The sequence below is a fragment of the Octopus sinensis genome, linkage group LG11, assembly GCF_006345805.1.
Source record: "Octopus sinensis linkage group LG11, ASM634580v1, whole genome shotgun sequence".
Lineage (NCBI taxonomy): Eukaryota > Metazoa > Mollusca > Cephalopoda > Octopoda > Octopodidae > Octopus > Octopus sinensis.
In genome coordinates, this window is record NC_043007.1 from 60,728,691 (window position 1) to 60,749,082 (window position 20,392).

The 20,392-nt window shown below is 38.9% G+C and overlaps 1 protein-coding gene across 2 annotated transcripts; it reads right to left on the bottom strand.

Annotated features, from left to right (window-relative positions):
* Window positions 1-4,882: 4,882 nt before the first annotated feature.
* Window positions 4,883-19,944, bottom strand: LOC115217090 (tigger transposable element-derived protein 4). 2 transcript variants are annotated; one of them, XR_003882154.2, is made up of 2 exons: window positions 19,747-19,944; window positions 4,883-5,086 (listed from the first exon to the last, which is right to left on the bottom strand). XR_003882154.2 is itself a non-coding variant. In XM_029786687.2 (2 exons), exon 1 carries the CDS (start codon window positions 18,762-18,764, stop codon window positions 17,271-17,273), a length of 1,494 nt encoding a protein of 497 aa, XP_029642547.1. In that variant the 5' UTR covers window positions 18,765-19,740; the 3' UTR covers window positions 4,883-5,086; window positions 16,974-17,270. The 2 variants fall into 2 exon arrangements, 1 of the variants encoding a protein (XP_029642547.1); XM_029786687.2 differs by lacking the exon at window positions 19,747-19,944 and adding an exon at window positions 16,974-19,740.
* Between the last annotated feature and the right edge of the window lie 448 nt (window positions 19,945-20,392).

A 20,392-nucleotide genomic window follows, 5' to 3' on the forward strand; every position in this document is an offset into this window, starting at 1 on the left:
CACCGCCCTTATCCGTCTCCTGTTTCCCCTCACCTACCCCTCCAATGCATCATTCTCCGACTCTTCCACCTTGTACATCTTCACTAAGCTATCCCTTCCCTCCTTCAAACGAGCCCACAACCTGCGTGACCTCCTGGTCCAGTTTCTCCCCTACCCCTGCCTGGCTCCTTACTCTGCTCTCACTCGTGCTGTGGCACCTGCCCTTACCTCTCCAACACCACCCATCACGTCACCAACTCCTTTACTATTATTTACTGCATCTTTTATTCTCTCTGCCCTTCCCTGTACATTGGTCAATTTAGCTGGTACGTTAAATAGTTGTAAAGAAATTTTCACAAAATGTGTTACTAGAAAATTGGATCTCCCCATTTGCTGGTTAAACTATTAGACCGTAAAGATTTTGATTATAGCTTCTATTTATCCAATGGTCAAGGGGAGATTTAACGTTTTTGTAGGTCAGCCACTAGATTTCGATATCTTAGCGTTTCCTCACATCGGGGAAGGGAAAAGTTAAGTTTGCCTTTGTATAGAGTCTAAAGAGCTGTGCACAAGGCTGTAACTTTTGTGGATACGAAACCATTGGTCACTCTATGACCAAAATTTAACTTTTGCTTTAATACTTACTGCGCTATTCTTTAGAGTGTGCTTTTTTTCATATAAGCTATACTGACAATCTATCTATCTATCTATATATATATATACTCTTTTACTTGTTTCAGTCATTTGACTGCAGCTATGCTAGAGCACCGCCTTTTATTCAAGCAAATCGACCCCAGGATTTATTCTTTGTAAGCCTAGTACTTATTCTATCGGTCTCTTTTGCCAAACCGCTAAATTACGGGGATGTAAACACACCAGCATCGATTGTCAAGTGATGTTGGGGGAACAAACACAGACACACACATATATATACGATGGGCTTCTTTCAGATTCCGTCTACCGAATCTACTCACAAGGCTTTGGTCAGCTCGAGGCTACAGTAGAAGACACTTGACCAATGTGCCATGCAGTGGGACTGAATCCAGAACCATGTGGTTCATAAGCAAGCTGGTCCTACGTCTACGTATGTATATAGATATATACATATAAATGTATGTATATATATGTATATATATATATGTACACACACACACACGTGTATGTGTCTATGTATGTATATGTATCTGTGTATTTATTTGCATGTGTTCCTTGAAAGTTGCGAGCTATGAACAGTGTTGTTGGCACTGCTGTCAATGAATTATCAACTCACTTCACACAAAGACATCTAAATTATGGGATCCTTTTCTTGAAACCTAGCATGGTTTAGTGACAGGAAGGGTACCCAGCTGTAAAACAATGTCTCAATAATATATACATCGATACATGCTAGTAGAAAAAACACACGTGAAAATGAATAAAAAAAACATATATGCAGGTAAGTCAATAATTGCACACACTCTTGTTTCTCTAAGTTATTAAAACAAAAGCACGGCATTGAACAGTTACATAATTTTTTGTCATAGTCTACTTGCTTTTTGATGCACTTCTTCCAGCAGCCAACAAGCTTGCTTAAGCTCTCTTGACACCCATCTCACACAGATTTTGCAGAAGTGAAGCTTACCACAGATAATTTTGTATGCAGAACCATGACTAATTTGCAGAGAACATACCATCTCATCAATGCAGCCATTTATGCACTGCTTTCTGAGCTTTTTCATAAAGGAAGTTTGAGCAGTCAAAAGAGGTGATAGTCAGAAAAGGTGAGATCTGGACAATATGCAGAGTATTCGAGTAACTTGAAACCTAATTTTTCAATGGTTTCAATGGTGTGGCATGATTAGTCATGAAACAATAACACTTATCTTAACAATAGACCTTGGTGTTTGGTGCAAATTACTTGTTTCAGTTTGTTGGCCAAACCCTTCACTGGTGGCTGTAAACCCCCTTTTCCAGGTAATATTCCAGTATAGGCCCTTGTGTATCCCCAAAAACTTATTACCACTTTTTCTATTGTCTCAAATTTCTTTTTCACTGGCAATTGCAGGTGTTTTTACTCCATACTCTGCCTTTTGGAGTTTGGCTTGAAATGATGAACCCAGGTCTCATTTCCTGTGACTATTTTCTCCTAAAACAGTTTTGCCTTCACCATTGTAGTGGTCAACTAAGCATTGATAGATCTCCACACAATTTTACTTATGCATTTCAGAAAGCTCTCTTGGTACTCATCTTGCACAGACTTTGCAGAGGTGAAATCTGTCATGGATGATTTTGTATGCAGAACCATGACTAATTTGCAGAGAACATGCTATCTCATCAATGGTCACTCACTGGTTTGCCAGAACCATCTCTTGAAAGTGTTGAATTTTCTTGTCAGTGGTAGGGGCTGGTGGGCATCCTGCTCCCTCTTCATGTTTCACAATTGTCCAGCCATTTTTAGACTGTGCAGAACAAAAAAGAACAGCAGAGTTTCCTGGTGGAAAATTTCATGGTTTGTTGATTCTTCCATAGAAAAGACATACCCAGTATCTTCCTCCCATGAGATATTTAGCATGTAAAGCAGTAATAGATTGTGCTAACACAGAAGAGGATAGCTTAATGTGCATAATAGTACTTCAGATAGATTTTCATTAATTAAACAATATAGATGATGCACAACACAGCATGAATTAGAAAAGAAATAAAACTTTAAATATTAGAATGCTTAGCTGCGAGGGTATAAGACTGTAAACACATTCATTCTATTCTTTTGATGTGAAAAAAGAAGTTTGTGTGATAGACCATTTTCATGGTTTTACTTCATTACTCCTTATAGAAGACACACCTGGTTTCCTTCTCCAATGTTGTTTCCCTTAAAAGCATTGATCAGTTGTTTTTGTTACACATCATATATGTGTATTCCTTGATGTGAATATCTGTGCATATTAAGAAAATATATACAACTTTGACAACATAGTCATAAGTTGCCAATAACAGACCATGCATAAACTTTTGATTTGTTAATAAGCATGGGGATTTACTCAAGTGACATCAAAAAGACAGTTCTTCCAGCCATCACTGGACGTTTTATATCTAATACAAAATAACTCAACAGTTTAAGAGAAAAAGTTGGACATAGAGCTGGAACAAGTTTGTTTCACTTTTCAATTGGTGGCATTTAAACAAGGTGATTTAAATCTCATGTGATAGAAGCATATGACATATATGTATTTTCTGAAGGGTGACGTTTCAACAAGTCTCTATATTATTACTGTGGGAATAGTTTATAACTGGAAAACGGCTGAATGGATTTGCACCAAATTTGGCAGAAATACTCATTGGTTGAGAGGCTTGAACTCATAAAATTTTGGTGGACGGGTGAATCAAAATGCCTTTTTTATACTTTGTTACATATTGTATAAATACGGAGGGGAAATAACTCTTGATGTCATTTTGTTGAAATATGAATTCGTCTAAGAATATAGTTATTAAATTAAATTTTATTTTAACCTTGTGTGCAGGATATGCATCGTCTCTATGATTCCTTCCCCCACCCATTTCTACTGTTTTTACATTAAAAATGAAAATGGAAGAATATGAGATACATTTTCATCGTTTGATGCTCTTTTTTTCCAGAAAGGAGGAAAATGCTGTACAAACAGCAAAAAAGATACAATTTATGGAGATAGTACCATAGCTGAGAGGACTGTAAGTCATCATGAGGTTAAGGAGTGAAAATTTTGAACTGGAAGACCATGAACATCCTTGCATTAATGGCAACCAAACTGAAATGCTAATCAAAAATAATCCAGGTCACACGACAAGATGTTGCAGAGATACTTCACATATTTCTTATGAGTGTCATAACGTATTTACAACTATTTGGGTACCCAAATTGCTGATATTTGGGTGCCTCATAATCTAATGGACTGCATTTCCATCTTGAATTCTCTGCTCAAACTCAACAAAAATTAGCCATTTTTGAATAGAACAATCGCATATGATGAAAAATGGATTATTTACAACAATGTACAGTAAACAAAGTTCATCAGAAAACAAAATGAACCGCCTTTAATCACTCCAAAAGCTGGTAGTATCTGAAGTTGATGCTCAGTATCAGGAAGGATTGGAAGGGTATTGTGTATTACATGCTCGTGCAAATTCAGCGGTTGAATTCAGACAATTGTTGTTGCCAATCAGACCAATTAAAGGAGGCAATTGATGAAAAACATCCAGAATTGGTCAATCAGAAGGGTGTCATCTTCATTCAGGACAACACTAGATTTCATGTTTCCTTGCAGATCCAACAGAAATTGGTACAGCTTGGTTGGGATGCCCTACCACATCCACTGTATTCACCCGATCTTGCAACTTCAGATTACCATTTATTTCAAACCTTACAAAATTCTCTTAATGGGAGAGACTTCGATTCTTTGGAAGTTCGTAAAAACCACTTAGAACAGTTCATGATCCAGAAAGATGCCAAGTTCTGAGAGAATGGGATCATGAGACTGCCTTAAATATGGCAAAAGGTAATGGAACAAAACGTGACATATGTGGTTGAATAAATGTACAAATATCTAAATACTTTTTTTGAATTTTACTTAAAAAACTCTAGACTCTTGTTCCAAGTAAGATTAGATAAAAAAAAACTCTGATCACCAAATTGTATTTTTATAGCAGTATAAAATCAGGTCTCATCCTCATAAAAATGAGGACAAGAATAAAAATTTAAAACAGCCAAGTATTTGAAATGCATTACAAATGTAAAGGAAATTTAACTAGGAACTAAAATTGGATTGTAATACTTACACTAGAGCAACACCATTATTCAAGTGAAATACTGCCACATCAAAAACAGAAGTGCAGTAAGATAATCAGGTATTATTCATGAGAAAACATATGAAAGAAAAACTTCAACAAAATCGACATTGTTTAACACTTTTAATGATTCATGGTTGATGAAAATAGAGATAACAAAATATTCATGCTACTGCATTTTCAGTTGATAAACTGAAGGAATAAACTTATTTTCAAATTGCTGAACATGATTTAGGGTTGTGAACCTCACATTTACATTTGTCCTCATCTGGAACATCTTTCATCACACTTTCAACGTGCTTCCCACAACCTGAAATGTAAAATATATAGAACTTCAACCACCAATTTCTTTTGTTAAGTACAAGAGATTGATTTTAGGACAAGAGGCATGTAGCTGAATTAAATAAACTATGTTAATAACAATATCAATAACACTTATTTTATCAACACTTGGGCTAAGAAATGAAAAGGGATGAAAGATAGGGTACCTCTACTTCTTTCTCATCTTCTCGGCTACCCCATACACATATGCACCTTACTTTGTCCTATAGTTGATCCTGAAATCCCCCCCCTCACTCTATCTACCTATCTTCCTATTTCTTTTTTCTTCTTCTTTACTTTCACCAATTAATAGCTACCTCTGCTACCATTCTGTTATAGAACATTGATATATTCGCGTCTTTTGCTTGGGATGTCTACTATATCAGGACTTTAACCCACATGGATATATGCAGGATTGCACCAAAAGACTTACACTCATAGATCTACGTAGGATTGCACCTAAGGACTCATTCTCTGGTGTCTGTAACTTCAGAAAGTTGAACTATGAACTTTTATGCTTCTTTGTTCTTCTCGCTTTCCATCTCCTTATTCTTTTACACCCTTCCTCTATGTTGTCATCATATTGATATATACCATTTTCATTTTCCATATTTTTTACCCGCTATTTCTTTGTGATGATGGAATATCCCCCAAACAGCTATAAGACTTTGAATTTCTTGTTATAATAATAGTGTATATCACTCGAGATGTTTGCCTTGCCTTAATGTTTGTTGACCTGTTTAACAATTATATATCCACTGCATCGGAAATCTGCAATGTCTCCATAACTGCCATCTTGGCTATAAACTTGGAGCCCTAGTAATCCGTTACAGCACTTACCTAGCATACCTAATCACTGGGATCACCTGTGAACTAAACCGCCATACATTGTACACATATGTGTGTTTCTCCTCTGTCCCCCAAACAAATCTTTGCTTGTTTACAGTGCACCCACCCCAACACCAATACCGGATATCTCTATCTTCCCACCACCACAACCAATACTGGATATCTCTATCTTCCCACCATCTACACTGGATATCCCTTCTCCCACCACCATTACCTGTGTCTATTCTCCCACTCTCCTCCTCACTGGGCTGTTCTCCATATATTACCTTCACTTCTCTCTCTCCTAGGACAAATGCAACCAGCCCAGCTGCTCATCCACCCACCCACTTCACTGACTATCTTACGTTTCATTCTGTCTAGAAATTTGTCACCACCCCTTCCAGTTATCTCTTCTCCCAATTCCCCCCTCCTCACTGGTGCTGTTCCTTCTATTACCTGCACCTTCACTATCTCTCTACTGGGACAAACGCAACCAAGTTATCTGCCCACCTACTTAACCAGCTATCGTTCATTCCATTTTCATTCTGTATAGAAACATGACAACAACTACCCAGGAATTTTCCTTGGCCTTACGAAGTGAAGGAGAAAGCTATTTGGCTGTCCTTGTGTGCTTGTTCCTGTGTGTGAGTGTGCTTGTGTATATATAGGAATGAGCTTTTCCTCTCTCTCTGTCTGAACCCTTCCTTGCTGGTGGTACCCTCCATTATACCTGCAATCCCCCTCTACCGGAACAAACACAACCAGTTTCAGCTGACCCCTTCCTAACCTAACATTGGAATATCCATATTTTTGCTACACCGCTTGAATCTACATCATTCGATGACCATAATGCTTATGCTTACAACGCTAACACCGGCTCCTACCTCCAGTAGGGGCAACAATCTTAACATGCTTGAATGTTGTCAGGTCGGAAGAGAGAACAGAAGAAGCATGCCTAAAAAACGAACACCGCAACAACCCTCTTCTTTTCAGACACTGAATAACATCCCTCCTCCCCAAACCTAACCCTACATTCCCTTCCCAGTTTTCAGACTTGGCACTGTCAATGTTGGCACACTGAAAGGTAGGTCTAGTGAGATTGCAGAAATACTTGAAAGGAGACGGGTTGATGTATGCTGCATACAAGAGGTAAGATGGAGAGGAGCTTCAGCTAGGGTCCTCACAGGCAAGGTACATAGGTATAAAGTCTTCTGGCAAGGCAACATGGATGGTGTAAGGGATGTAGGCATACTCCTCACAGAGAAATGGGTGGATAAGGTCATAGAGGTTGTTAGGGTATGCGATAGAGTGCTTAAGCTCAGGCTAGTCCTGCAGAACAGCACAGCTACAATTATCTCTGCCTACGCCCCACATGCAGGACCACAAAATGATCAGAAGGACCACTTTTATGATACCCTTCTACAGGCTACCTCAAAGACGAGTGGCAATGACCTCATCTTTGTGGTTGGAGACTTTAATGGGCATGTTGGGCAGGAATCTGGTGTCTTCACTGGGGTACACGGTGGCCATGGTATTGGCACCTGAAACGATGAGGGAACCAGGCTACTGGAGTTTTGTGATGCGTGAAACCTTTTAATCTGCAACACTAACTTCAGGAAGCCAGACAGCCATCTTATAACCTATCAATCAGGGGACTCTGCTAGCCAAATTGATTTCATACTCACCAGACAACAGGACGCAGGGTTACTCTTAAATACAAAGACCCTTCCGGGTGAAGAATGTACTCCCCAGCAAAGGCTGGTCGTTAGTGACTTTGGGCTCGAGACCAGAAGGATACCAAGAAGCAGACCAATCCAAAAAAGAAGGATTTGGAACATAAAGAACCCTTCACATGGTCAAAGATTTAGGGATATCCTCATCAAAAAATTTGAGGAGAGGGAGGAGGAGCTACAAACATTGGACATAGAAGGTAGCTGGAAATTCCTACAGGACAGCTTGCTGAGTGCTACAGACTAAGTCTGCGGATGGTGCAAAGTCCCTTCCAGACCTAGAGTTACATGGTGGTGGAATAGTATGGTAGACAGGACCATTAGAGCAAAGAAACAGGCCTGGAAAGCCCGGAAGAATGGGAGTTGTAGGAAACTGTATCAGGTAGCCAAAAAGGAGGCTGGGCAGAAGGTATACACAGCCAAGAGCGAGGTGGAAAAGAAGAAGCTTGCCAATGTCCAGCAACGTGAGGGCCAAAGAACTGAGGTATTTCGGATTGCAAGACTGTGTGAGAGAAAATTGTGATGTCACAGGAGAGAAATGTGCATGAATGATGGTGCACTTGATTTTAATGATTCTGAAAAGAAAGAGGCTTGGAGAAGCTATTTTGAAAGACTACTAAATGTGGAGAATGAATGGGAGGAGGAGAGGCTGCCAAGTGTTGACCCAGTAGAGGGACCAGCTATCCAAATAGACAGCTCCCAAGTAGATAAAGCAATTAAGGGGTATGAAGCCAGGAAAAGCCCCCGGCCCATCAGAAATCACTGCTGAGATGCTTAAAACATCTGGTGGTGTGGGCTATGGCCTAGTCACCCGCATTGTAAACCAGGTACTCATGATGGAGTCATACCCAACGACTGGCGTAGCAGCACCATAGTCAACTGCTACAAGGGTAAAGGTGATGTGCTAGATAGAATTAACTACAGGGGTATCAAACTGCTGGATCGGGTGATGAAAGTCACAGAGAGGGTCATAGCCCATCTCATTAGGGAGAGTGTCTGCTTAGATGAAATGCATGTTGGTTTTGTGCCGGGTAGAAGCACCACTGATGCCATATTCCTGGTTCAACAACTGCAGAAGAAATACCTAGCTAAAGATAAACCCCTATACTAAGCTTTTGTGAACTTGAAGAAAGCCTTTCACAGGGTCCCCCGATCTCTTATCTGGTGGGTGATGCGGAAACTGGAGATTGACGAATGGTTAACAAGGGCTGTAGAGGCCCTTTACAGAGAGGCCGTTAGTAAGGTTAGGATTGGCAATGAGTATAGTGAAGAATTCCGGGTAGAAATAGGGGTCCACCAAGGTTCAGCCCTCAGTCCTCTTTTATTCATCATAGTCCTCCAGACAATAACAGAGGAATTCAAGACAGGTTGCCCCTGGTAGCTCCTCAATGCTGATGACCTGGCCCTCATAGCAGAATCACTACCGGAACTAGAAAAGAAATTTTGGGTGTGGAAGCTAGGTTTAGAATCAAAAGGCCTTAGAGTCAATGTAGCAAAGACCAAAGTTCTAGTAAGTAGGAAGGTGAACTCATCACACACCCCTTAGGTAGGTGGCCCAGCTCAATATGTAGAAAAGGTGTAGGTAGAAACTCCATAAGATGTACCCAGTGTAAGCTATGGACACATAAGAAGTGCAGCAACATCAAAGAAAAATTAAGCGAGAAGATAGCATTCTTGTACGGCAGACGCACAGGGGTAATAGACACCACAGATACTCAGAAAACAGATTCCATCACACTCCAGGGGAAGAAACTAGAAGTAGTTGATAGCTTCCGCTACCTAGGTGACCAAGTTATTAGTTGGGGTGGATGCTCAGCGAGTGTTACCACTAGAATAAGAAATAGCCTGGACGAAGTTTAGAAAGCTTCTTCCTCTACTGGCAACAAAGGGTCTCTCGTTCTGAGTGAAAGGTAGATTGTACAACGCATGTGTGCGAACTGCCATGCTTCACAGTAGTGAAACATGGGCCATGACTGCGGAGGACACGCGTAGGCTTGAAAGAAATGGAGCTAGCATGATCCGCTGGATCAAACACTCGGTCACCAAGGGTGTCCACTCTCATTGCTTTTGTATGTTTTGGCTCTTGAGCTGTTACTGCAAAAGGTTGAGTGACATCCCAAGAGTGCCAGGATGTTGAAAGTCGGTTTCAGCTTATGCAGATGACGAAAATGGAACACTTACAGGAGGTAGGCAAGGCCATTGAGGTTTATGAGACGGTGGCAGGAGCAAAGATTAACCTGGAAAAATTGGTCGGCTTGCAACTTGGTACCTGGAGGGGCAAGTCGATGCCTTCAGACAGCGTCGTAGGACTTTGACAGAGGGCCCGGTTAAGTTGCTAGGGTTCTGGTTTGGTCAAGACCTCCATGTAGAGAAGAACTGGGCTGAAGTTACGAGCAGAGTGGCTCACATAGTCAGAACCTGGTCTTGACAGTGGCTGTCCCTGAAAGGGCGGGCAGAGGTGGCCAATGTGTTCCTCGCATCGGTTGTAATGACCAATGTGATGAACACATTGGCCTACCGTCTAACCATTATTATTTGCTGGATTCATGGTTGATCAAGTTGGAAAGACAGCTCTTTCATTTTTGTGTGGAAGGGCTCAAAGCCAGTTGTAAAACGCTCTATTTGCTGTCAAAGACTGTTAAAGGGAAGACTAGGGATGCCTTGGCTGTTGATGCGCAAACACACACTGAGGTTGAGACATCTATGGATTCTTCTGGATGGTGAACGGGTGTGGTCTCTGCTGGTGAAACAAACGTATCCCTCATTTGCTAGTTTTGGTGGATGGGAAGCCTGGTGCTTTCGTAGATCTAGGTTGAGTGAATGGCATACGGAGTGTCACATAGCCCTCCTGCTATTCCATTGCTCAGATAATGCCAGTGGTGACAGTACTACAGTAGAGACTCAGAGTCTCAGGCATATTCAACTTGACAGCCTGTTTTTTCGTACGTTTGGGTTGTGGACACTGGATAACTTCCAAAAGTCCTTGACCTGGCAATGTTACAGAGGTTTGGGATAAGCTTCCAAGACACAGTCAATGTGATACGCCAACTTGCGCAAGATGTGAGCGGGATAGAGAAACCGTCCTGCACGCTTTTGTTCAGTGTCCAGAGGTATCGGAGATGTGGACTTATGCGGAACATCTGTTGTCTGGTACAGGAAGAATACAGCTATCGACTGAGTCAATTATAAAAATTGACCCGCCTAATTTTCTGTCAAATGAAGGTAAGAATTGCTTTCTCACTGTAGTACCAATAGCGAAAGAGATGGTATGGAAGACAAAAATGAAAGGAAGGTGTTCCTTCGATTTAACTTGACAAAACCAAAACAAACATTTGACTGTTTCCATGACAACTCGACAATTCACTTCAAATAATTTCGTGACAGTTGCTGAAATAGAAGGAGAAGAAAGCTGATGGGTTGTGTGTGCATGCTTGTTCTTGTCTGTGTGTGCGTGTGTGCTTGTTCTTGTCTGTGTGTGTGTGTGCTTGGTCTTGTCTGTGTGAGCGTGCGTGCTTGTTCTTGTCTGTGTGTGCGTGCGTGCTTGTTCTTGTCTGTGTGAGCGTGCGTGCTTGTTCTTGTCTGTGTGTGCGTGTTCTTGTCTGTGTGTAGACAAGAATAAGCATGCACACACACACAGACAAGAAAAAGCACGCACACACAACCCATTAGCTTTCTTCTCCTCCTCCCATTTTAGCAGCTGTCACGGAGGTCTGTGGAGTTGTCACAGAAACAGTAGAATGTTTGTTTTGGTTTTGTCAAGGAATGCCGAAAGGAGTAATGACAGGCAGCTTCATCTCTGGCCTTGCCTTACAAAGATAGAGAAGAGGTGTCTGTTGGAGAAAGTGTTTAACGAAAGCTGGAAATATGTAGCATGAGTGTTGCGAGTGGTTGTAACTGTGTGAATATACCATAAAGTGTCTTAAAGGTATCAGTGGTGAATTGGGGCTCGTGGGGTCAGAGCTGAACCCAAACACCACTCCATCTGTGTTGTCTGTTGTGTTGTCATCATTTTTTGTATGTATTATATATAAATTTTTAACTGCATTTTCTTGTAAAATTCATTTTGTTGTATCTGACCCCTCAGATTGTACTATCCCCATCTATGTTGGCCCCTAGTGGATAATAAAGAATCAAGTATGATGGCAGCCATTTTTCTAGTTTAGTCATTTCTGACCACAGTGTAATGGAGGAGAATTGTGTTTTTGAGACTTGCTGTTGTTATTACAATTATCATTACTGTTGAAGTGACTTATGTGTATTTGTTATTTGCTGTTTTTCTCCCTATTGTGGGTGAGAAAAGGCTTAGCTTTTCCTATCATGGAAAGCTATGCAAGGACTGCTGCACTGTTGGAAGCAAGGCAGATGGAGGTTGATATGGAGGAGGTTTTGAGAGGTGAACAACTTATGTAGAGGGTAGGAGACACTATCAAGCTGGTCCCTCCACAGAAAACAGTGAAGGATGGGAGCGATGGGACGGTAGTGTACCGCACACAAGCAGTCGCCACCAGCAGGATGGAGAGGTTGTTGGAGGACGATGTTGAGGAGTGTCTGGGAGACGTAATGAGGAAAGCTACTTTTATTGGCAGAGGAGGAGGATACGGCACGGTGGAGGTGAGATTTGTCACCAAAGAGGAGGCAGCCTCACATTTCACCTCAATTCTGTGGTCAAGCAGGGTAGCACTGTTGCCCATGTACGGGAGAGAGTGCAGAGTTCGAGTCAGAGTGGCGAGAGTGCTGCCTGAAATCAAGACAGAGTGGTTGGTAGTGGCTGTTCTGGCTGCCACTGAGGAGAGTTCAGAACTGGGACCAATGGGAGAGACAAATACATTAAACTGGTGGGGATTCAGTGTAGAGATATGGATTTTTGCCATGTTTGGGGACATAGGATGAGTCCCCTACCAGATTGAGATAGCAGAGGAAGGTGTGTTGAAGGTTGTTGTAGAGGGACGACAACCCAATTGTTGTATATGTGGAGTGAGGGGTCATGTGAAGACACAGTGCTCCAGGTTTGAGCATGCTCGAAGGTAGGAGAAGGGGAGCAGGAAAAGGAGATGGGAGAGCTGAAACAGGGAAGGACAGGAGCAATATTGAGTGTGGCAGTGATGCAAGGGAGAAGAAAGGAATTGAGGTAAGAGGTCGAGGAGGGGAGTGATGGGTTTGTTGGCCCCAAAAGAGGAAGGAAGGCTAGAACAGGGACCAGCAACAGAAGCCAAGAGGAGGCCACAAAGGGTTGAGGAACAACCTAAACTTGAAAGTACGCAAGCAGCAGGAAGAGGAACAACAAAGAAAGAGGAATGTAATTGAAAGGGATTCTGATGGTCTGCAAAAGGAGTGTGGAGGTGGAGAAAAGAATGGCAGAGTGGAAGGGACTGGTGAGAGTGAAGCTGCTGAGAGAGGAGTTTGACAGAGATGATAGAGGAGTTCTTGTGCGGGACAGTGGGGTTTGATGGATTTGTGGATGCATTCGGTGGATTGGTAAGTGTGATGGACAGGATATGGTTGCATGACACTCCACCGTCTGTAGTGAAATATGAACAGTATAAGGAAAAAAAAAGAGGAAAGACTGTCAAAAAATCATGTATAAATGCAAACATTCGACTCAAAGGGAATCATATAAGATTTATTGTTGGGCAAGTTGGAGAGACAGATCTTCCACTTCTTGTGGAAAGGCTCGACTCCACTTGTGAGACATTCTATCTGCTGTCAAACACCATTGAAGTGTGGACTAGGGATACCTTGGCTGTTGATGCGCAAACATGTGCTGAGGTTGAGGCATCTTTGGCTCCTCCTGGATGGTGAATGGGTGTGGTCTTCACTGACGAAACGGATGTTTCCCAGGTTCACTAGTTTTGGTGGACAAGAAAACTGGTTCCATCGAAGATCGAAATAGGGTACATTGTACACGGAGTGTCGTAAGGCTCTCCTGCTTTTCTGTCACTCGGGCAATGCCAGTGGTTTTGGTACAACCACATAATTTTATAGCAGGTTGGTAGAGTCTTGATGTGATGATGCCCTAGGGGAGACCCTGGGTCTCGATAATAATCAACTGGACAGTCTGTTCCAATGGATGTTTGGGCTGAAGACATTGGATAACTTCCAAAAGTCTCTGGCCTGGCAATGTTACTGAGGGGCCTTACCCATTTGGGATAAGCTTACTAGACACGGTCATCCCAGCCCATCGGCCTGTCCAAGATGTGAGCAGGATAGGGAAACCATCCTGCACACTATTGTTCAATGTCCGGAAGTGTCAGAAGTGTGGGCTTATACAGAACACCTGTTGTCTGACACAAGAAGAGTACAGCTGTCGTCTGAGTCAATTATAAAATTTAACCCACCTGATTTTCTAACAAAAAAAGGTAAGAATTGTTTTCCCATGGTAGTAGCAATCACAAGAGAGGTGATATGGAAGTTGAGAATGAAAGGAATGGCAACAGGCAATTTCATCTCTGGTCTGGGGCTAGTGAGTTTTTTCACTTCTCACCTGAAAAGGAAATGCCTGTCAGAGAAAATGTTCAAAGATAGATGGAAGCATGTAGCATGAGTGCTGAGTGTGAAAGATACCTCATGAACATGCCATAGACCTTATCACAAGTATCAGTGGTGGGACAGGGCTCGTGGGGTTGGAGCATAATCCCATTTCATGACCTCATTTGTTTTGTCTTTTGTTCGTCTATCATTTGTTTTACATATTTTTATGTAAAGGAAACTTTTTGCTGGTGGAGCAATACAATTTTTGCTCTTATGACAGGACTGAAGCTACGTTGTTTTCCCATTATTAATCAATTGTATAATAACATTAAATTATAACACTATATAGTGCAGTTAGGCTAGTTGTGTGATCACCCATTTTGGCAAAAAAATTTGCATACATATTACATGGTCTTAAATTAATTTTGCCGGTAAATTTGAAACATTTATATTAATTTAGCATTAGAATTCTTCAAGTCGTATAAAAATAGTTATTGTCTGCATCATTCAAAAGAGAAATACATTCTGCATAAGGTGTAAAAGATAAAAATAATTTGTATGGTGTTAGTAACAAAATATTTTGTAAGAAATAGAACTTTTATCATCGGTCTTAAATTTATTTTCGCCAGTGTATATTTACACACACACACACCAGCATACCTGTGTCATGAAATATGCAGAGTTTTATTAATGATAGAATATGAGATAAACCATTAATAATTGTCAGCAATCTAGTAAGTATATGTACATACAAAGAATTGAATCACTTGAACAATCAGATACGATTATAATGTGTGAATATACACACACACGCACATCTGTACATATACATATATATGTACATATAAATACACACGTATATATATATACACCTATATACATATATATACACACACACAGATGCCACCACAAAGTATATTAACATACATTTATATACACATATAAATGCACAGACATATCTCTCTCTCTCTTGCATACAGACACACACACACACACACACACACACACACACATTTATACTCATATTCATATATACCTATGGATATGCATAGATATACATGTGTGTATGCATGTGTGAGTATATGAATTATGCATGCATGTATGTTTGTTTACATTTTTTAGAAATCAGTAAAACATGTTATCCTTTACACTTGGAAAAGGAAATAGGGCCTTGTATCAGAAATGGTAAAAATTGGAAAATGGACTAAAGAAAAAAGAGAAAAATGAAAGTACATATCTATATCTATCTGTGTGTGTGTGTGTGTGTGTGTGTGTGTAAGAATGCATGCATGCATTTTCTTGTTCTGTAAAAATTTCTTTCAAAATATTTCTGAAAACTTTAAACATGCTGCATGTTCTGCTTATCATGTATTAGGTATGCCAATCACGATGTGAGGTCTATTAGTGATAATGAAAACTTGCCTGATTCTAAATTTAAGGCAATTTCTTTTTAAAAAACAAATACTACTCCTTTTCATTATTCACATTGTCAATATCACAATATGTAACAAAATGCAAACTTATACTTTATTTACAGGAAAGAGTTCAATTATCCAAAAGAAACATTGCATTAAGAATCATAACAACAGTAATATCAATGATGAGGTTTTAAATAATAATCCTACTTAAGAGCAGCTAAAAAAATTGATTTCTAAGGAAAAGGATGTGAGATTATGTGCTATGCTTTTCTCAAGACAAACTGTTGACAAACAAAGTCAAATCAGTTAACAACTGTAAAAAATCAAACAATTTAGTTGGTAAAATATATTGATAGTGCTTTCTCCATTAAAACCTGTGTGTGAGCCTCAATGTGGTTGTTCAACCTGATAAAATAGCAACCAAATCTCCTCCACATTATACCCTGCTCTCTTAAATGAAGGACCCATTATATAATGTAGTCATCTTAGATGCACTATGCTTGATATATGCACGGAGAGTCATGGCTGATGCCTTTCATCAGAACTCTGCTTGATCAAAGCAAATAACAAAACAATAAAAATGGTGTCAAGTATTTGTTAATACTAAATATTTTGATACACCAAAAGATTTCACACAACTATTAAAAACACTTATTTCTCGGAAAAAAAACAACAACCATCACCTACCCTATTTGAAACTAACAAAACATATTTAGAAAAATGAATGTTATTTGGGTTGAGTATTTGCAAAATTTAAACACTATAGTACAGCTGAAAGGGTGTAACCTATTAATATTACAAAAATAAATTCAATAAAGTTAATATAAAAACAATTTTCTTTTTTTAACTCTGAAAATGGAATATTACTTTATCTCTGACTGAAGAACAACCACGATTGTTTAGCTTTTGGTTGGCCAGTATTGAACAGATATATGATTCTAACTATAACTATCCTACCTTTTCACAGACAATGCATATTGGTGGATGGTAGAATTCTGATGATGACAGGGATACAGTTGTTTGACGAGCTAAGTGGATGAACATTCCACAGACATGGATATCTTTAAAGTAATTCTCAGGCAAAATCAGTGTGACATAGGCTTCTACAGTTTCCAGCTACTTATATTTACTCACAGATTATAAGTTGACCTGCAGTTAGAAAATGACATTTGCCCAAAATACCATATAGTGGAATCAAACCTGAAAACTTGTGGTTCTAAAGCAAACCATTCAGATATACTACTTCTACAGACAGTGTATATAGAGCTCTACATCATCCAATGCATCCTTTCTTTAAGACAGAGGTTATGATTTGAGAAAGGTTTCAATGTTTTTTCTAGCAAGATGAGCAACCACAAAGAGGCTCCTTCAACTATTGTAGCTACATTACACATCAATGGATCACAAAACAAGAATTTGTTCTTTTACTTACAGCATATTTTGTGTTATTTCTGAAGCAATGGGAAATAATATTTATTTGTTTAATGTATTAGAAAATTATTATAGATCAACCTTGTTACCCTTCGAATGATATATTTAACCGATCTACAACAACTTTCTTTAACAAGAAACTAATAAATTAATTATTTCTTATGTTTTCTGGAGGTAGAATGTTACTTTCATTTGTTCAAGTATCCATGTCTTAATCCATTTCCTGTACAAGACTCAACAAGTGATTAATTAAAATAAATTTGTAATTTGCACAAGTATGAGGTTTTAAATGTCATCATTATGGTATCCAGGTGATAACTTCTGTGATCTTTGACTGTCTATGATTTTGAGCGGCTATGGATTCGCATAAGTCTTCAACAGCATAAAAACTGTCAAAATTTTCACAATTGTTCTCTTCTAAGAATCTTCTCACCGTTGACAGAGCAAGTCCAACATCTGTTGTAGAGACAGGTAGCATCACATCTTTATCATCTTCATCATTGCTGTTGTTACTATCTGTTGATTTTGCATCATCATTCATGAATGAGGCAACCAGTTCTTCATATGTTGGGATACTGTAACACTCCAGATCATCATCTTGGGCTACATACTCTTCAAACTGCTCTTTTGTCAACATAGTAGGAGGGACTACCACATCTTCTTCAGCAGGTGGAGTGTCAACACATGTAAAACCAGCTTTCTGGAAACAACTGATTATTGTAGAAGTCTTCAAATTGTTCCATGATTTTGCAATTAAATGAAAAGCATCCAATAATGTGATTTTCTTGGCATTTGCTTTAATCTCTGGATGACCATTAATGTCAAGAATAAGATTTCTGACCAAGGCACTTCTATATAGTGATTTCAAAGCTTTTATAATGCCTTGGTTGCATGGTTGTTTTACTTTTATTATTTTTGATGGAAAAAACATCAGTTTGACTTGTTTGAGATTTGTAATTGCTGGGTGGGCAGTACAACTATCAACAAGTAATACAATTTTTCTTTTCTTTCGAGTCAGCTCTCTGTCAAATTCTCTCAGCCATGTAGTAAATATCTCTACAGTCATCAAAGCGTTTTTACTGTGTTTGTAGGTCACCGGAAGTGTTTTCCCATTGAGGCTTCTGGGGTCTTTATTTTTGCCAATCACTAATAATTTTCTTTTGTCATTTCCTGACATATTGGATGCCCCCATAATTGTAACTCTATCTTTGTAATTTTTGGTTCTGCTCTTTGTCTCTGTCTTGGAGGTAAGCGTAACATCTGGAAGGGCTCTGTAGAACAATCCAGTTTCACCTGCAATGTAGATGTCATCGGGATTATAAGTCTGTAGAATCTCAGGTAATACTGTACGTGTCCAGTTATCAACTGCATCTTTCTTCTCACAATTAAGCTTTTTGAATCTGATGTTATGTCTTACTTTCCATCGAGATAACCATCCACTTGTAGGATTGAACTCTGCTCTGTTTAGATGCTCTGCTAAATCTTTGGCCTTTTCCGACAGAATAGGTCCTGATAAAGGAATGCCTCTGGACTTGGCATTGTTGAACCATTGAGATAATGCCCCCTCTACATCAGCATCTTTTCCAGATCTTTGCCTTTTTCTCTTTGGATTGGCATTAGATCGATAGTTTGCTATAATTTCTTCTTTCTTTGCGGTCAGTCTGGATATCTGGGATTGTGAACATCCCAGTTTCTTTGCCACTTCTGTTTGGGACATCTTCTGCCCCAGTAGAATAACTGCTTCATACTGGTCAGCGATTGACAGATCGTTTCTTTTCCTCTTGGTTGTCATTTTTTTTTGTTTTTGTCTTCTCTAAACCACTCAATTGAATAAATATAATTTGAATATCGATTTATAAGAGCCAGAAGGTGACAGCTTACTCCAAGCTTGGTATGATCAAGTCCATTACTTATGTACATCTAATTTATCTTCCACCCGGTAGAAGCTATTTCATTATCAATACATATCATCTGTTGGCATGAAGATCATTTGAATTATCAACTGAGGTTTTGCCATATCCCATTCATATTTTCCAGTTACCCAGACTTAACAAGATCCATAGGCCCATCCATAAGCCCCAACATCGACTTTCATATACTTTGAAATAACGATAACTTGGGTTACGCGAATTAAGAAAATTCAGTTGCCTCAATCGCCGGTTCACGAAATAGATAATGAAAATAACAAAAAACGTCCATTCACCGCTTTGATTCAAAACTACTGCTTTACAAATTTTATCTACAACAAAGATTTTTTGAAGAAATTGACTACGCAGCGGGACCAGAAACAAAATATAAAAGGAATCGAACTTCAACAGTCTTTAAATGTTTTGATATTGCAAGATTAACTTCGATTTACTTCCTGGTTTGACTATTGTCAGTTTAATTCATCATAAAACAAGCTTCCACAGTCATTTTATGCATAGAAAATCAAATAAATGGTTATTTTTATGCTACATTTTGTTTTGTGTTACTTAAAATTCGAATAAATCTTATACAATTAATCGGAATTAATTCCGATGAAATGGCCCTACGTTTCTTTTAACGACTCGAATTTCAAACACAAAAATGTACTTGCACTTTTGATTAATCGTGCTTCGATGAGGTTCAGAATAATACAAAAATAATAATGCCTAAGCTAGATAAACTAATTTTTTTTCTTAATGTCTGCATTACAAAAAAAAAATAAAAAAGCTATAACATCCTATATGGAGAAATTACATTCTGACAGAAAGTTTTGTATTTGGAAATAAATTATAGAAACTTTCTCTCACCAATCCACGTTGTCTTTCCACAGGTATCACAAGTCGCTTTCTTACACATTATGAAAATTTTCGTGTTTTGTTTCTTCCAAGGTCCCGAATATTATATTTATAAGTGTCAAAAGTCTCAACTTTCCCCCAGCAACTCAAAAGCCTCCGAAATCTACAGGAACAGATTTGAAACCGCAGTGGACATATTTTTCTACGTTAAAAGAAATAGTTTCACCTATTGGCCTCCTTATAAAGGAATGTTTCGTAATTATGTTAAGAAAATTAATTGCTTTTCATTAATTTCTATACAAATTATAAATACTGTTTCATTTACTTTTGTAAATTTTCGAAGTAATTAAACACCATAAGAAAAAAATTGTAATACATTAAAAATAGTTTCAGTTATTGTTCTCCTTGCAACTGAATGCTTCATAATTATATTATGGAAATTTTCTTTTCATAAATTTATGGATAAATTATAAATATTATTTCGTTTATTTCTGTAAATTAAACACCTTGGGCAAAAAATAAACAAAATTAATTTATTATGTTTGCAAGCAGTATAACGAACTGTGTATAAGGATTATGGCGTAGTAATACGTAATCTCAGCCAGAAGGATAGGGTGGAGATCCTTCCGTCTTAATCAATATGACTATAATATATAAG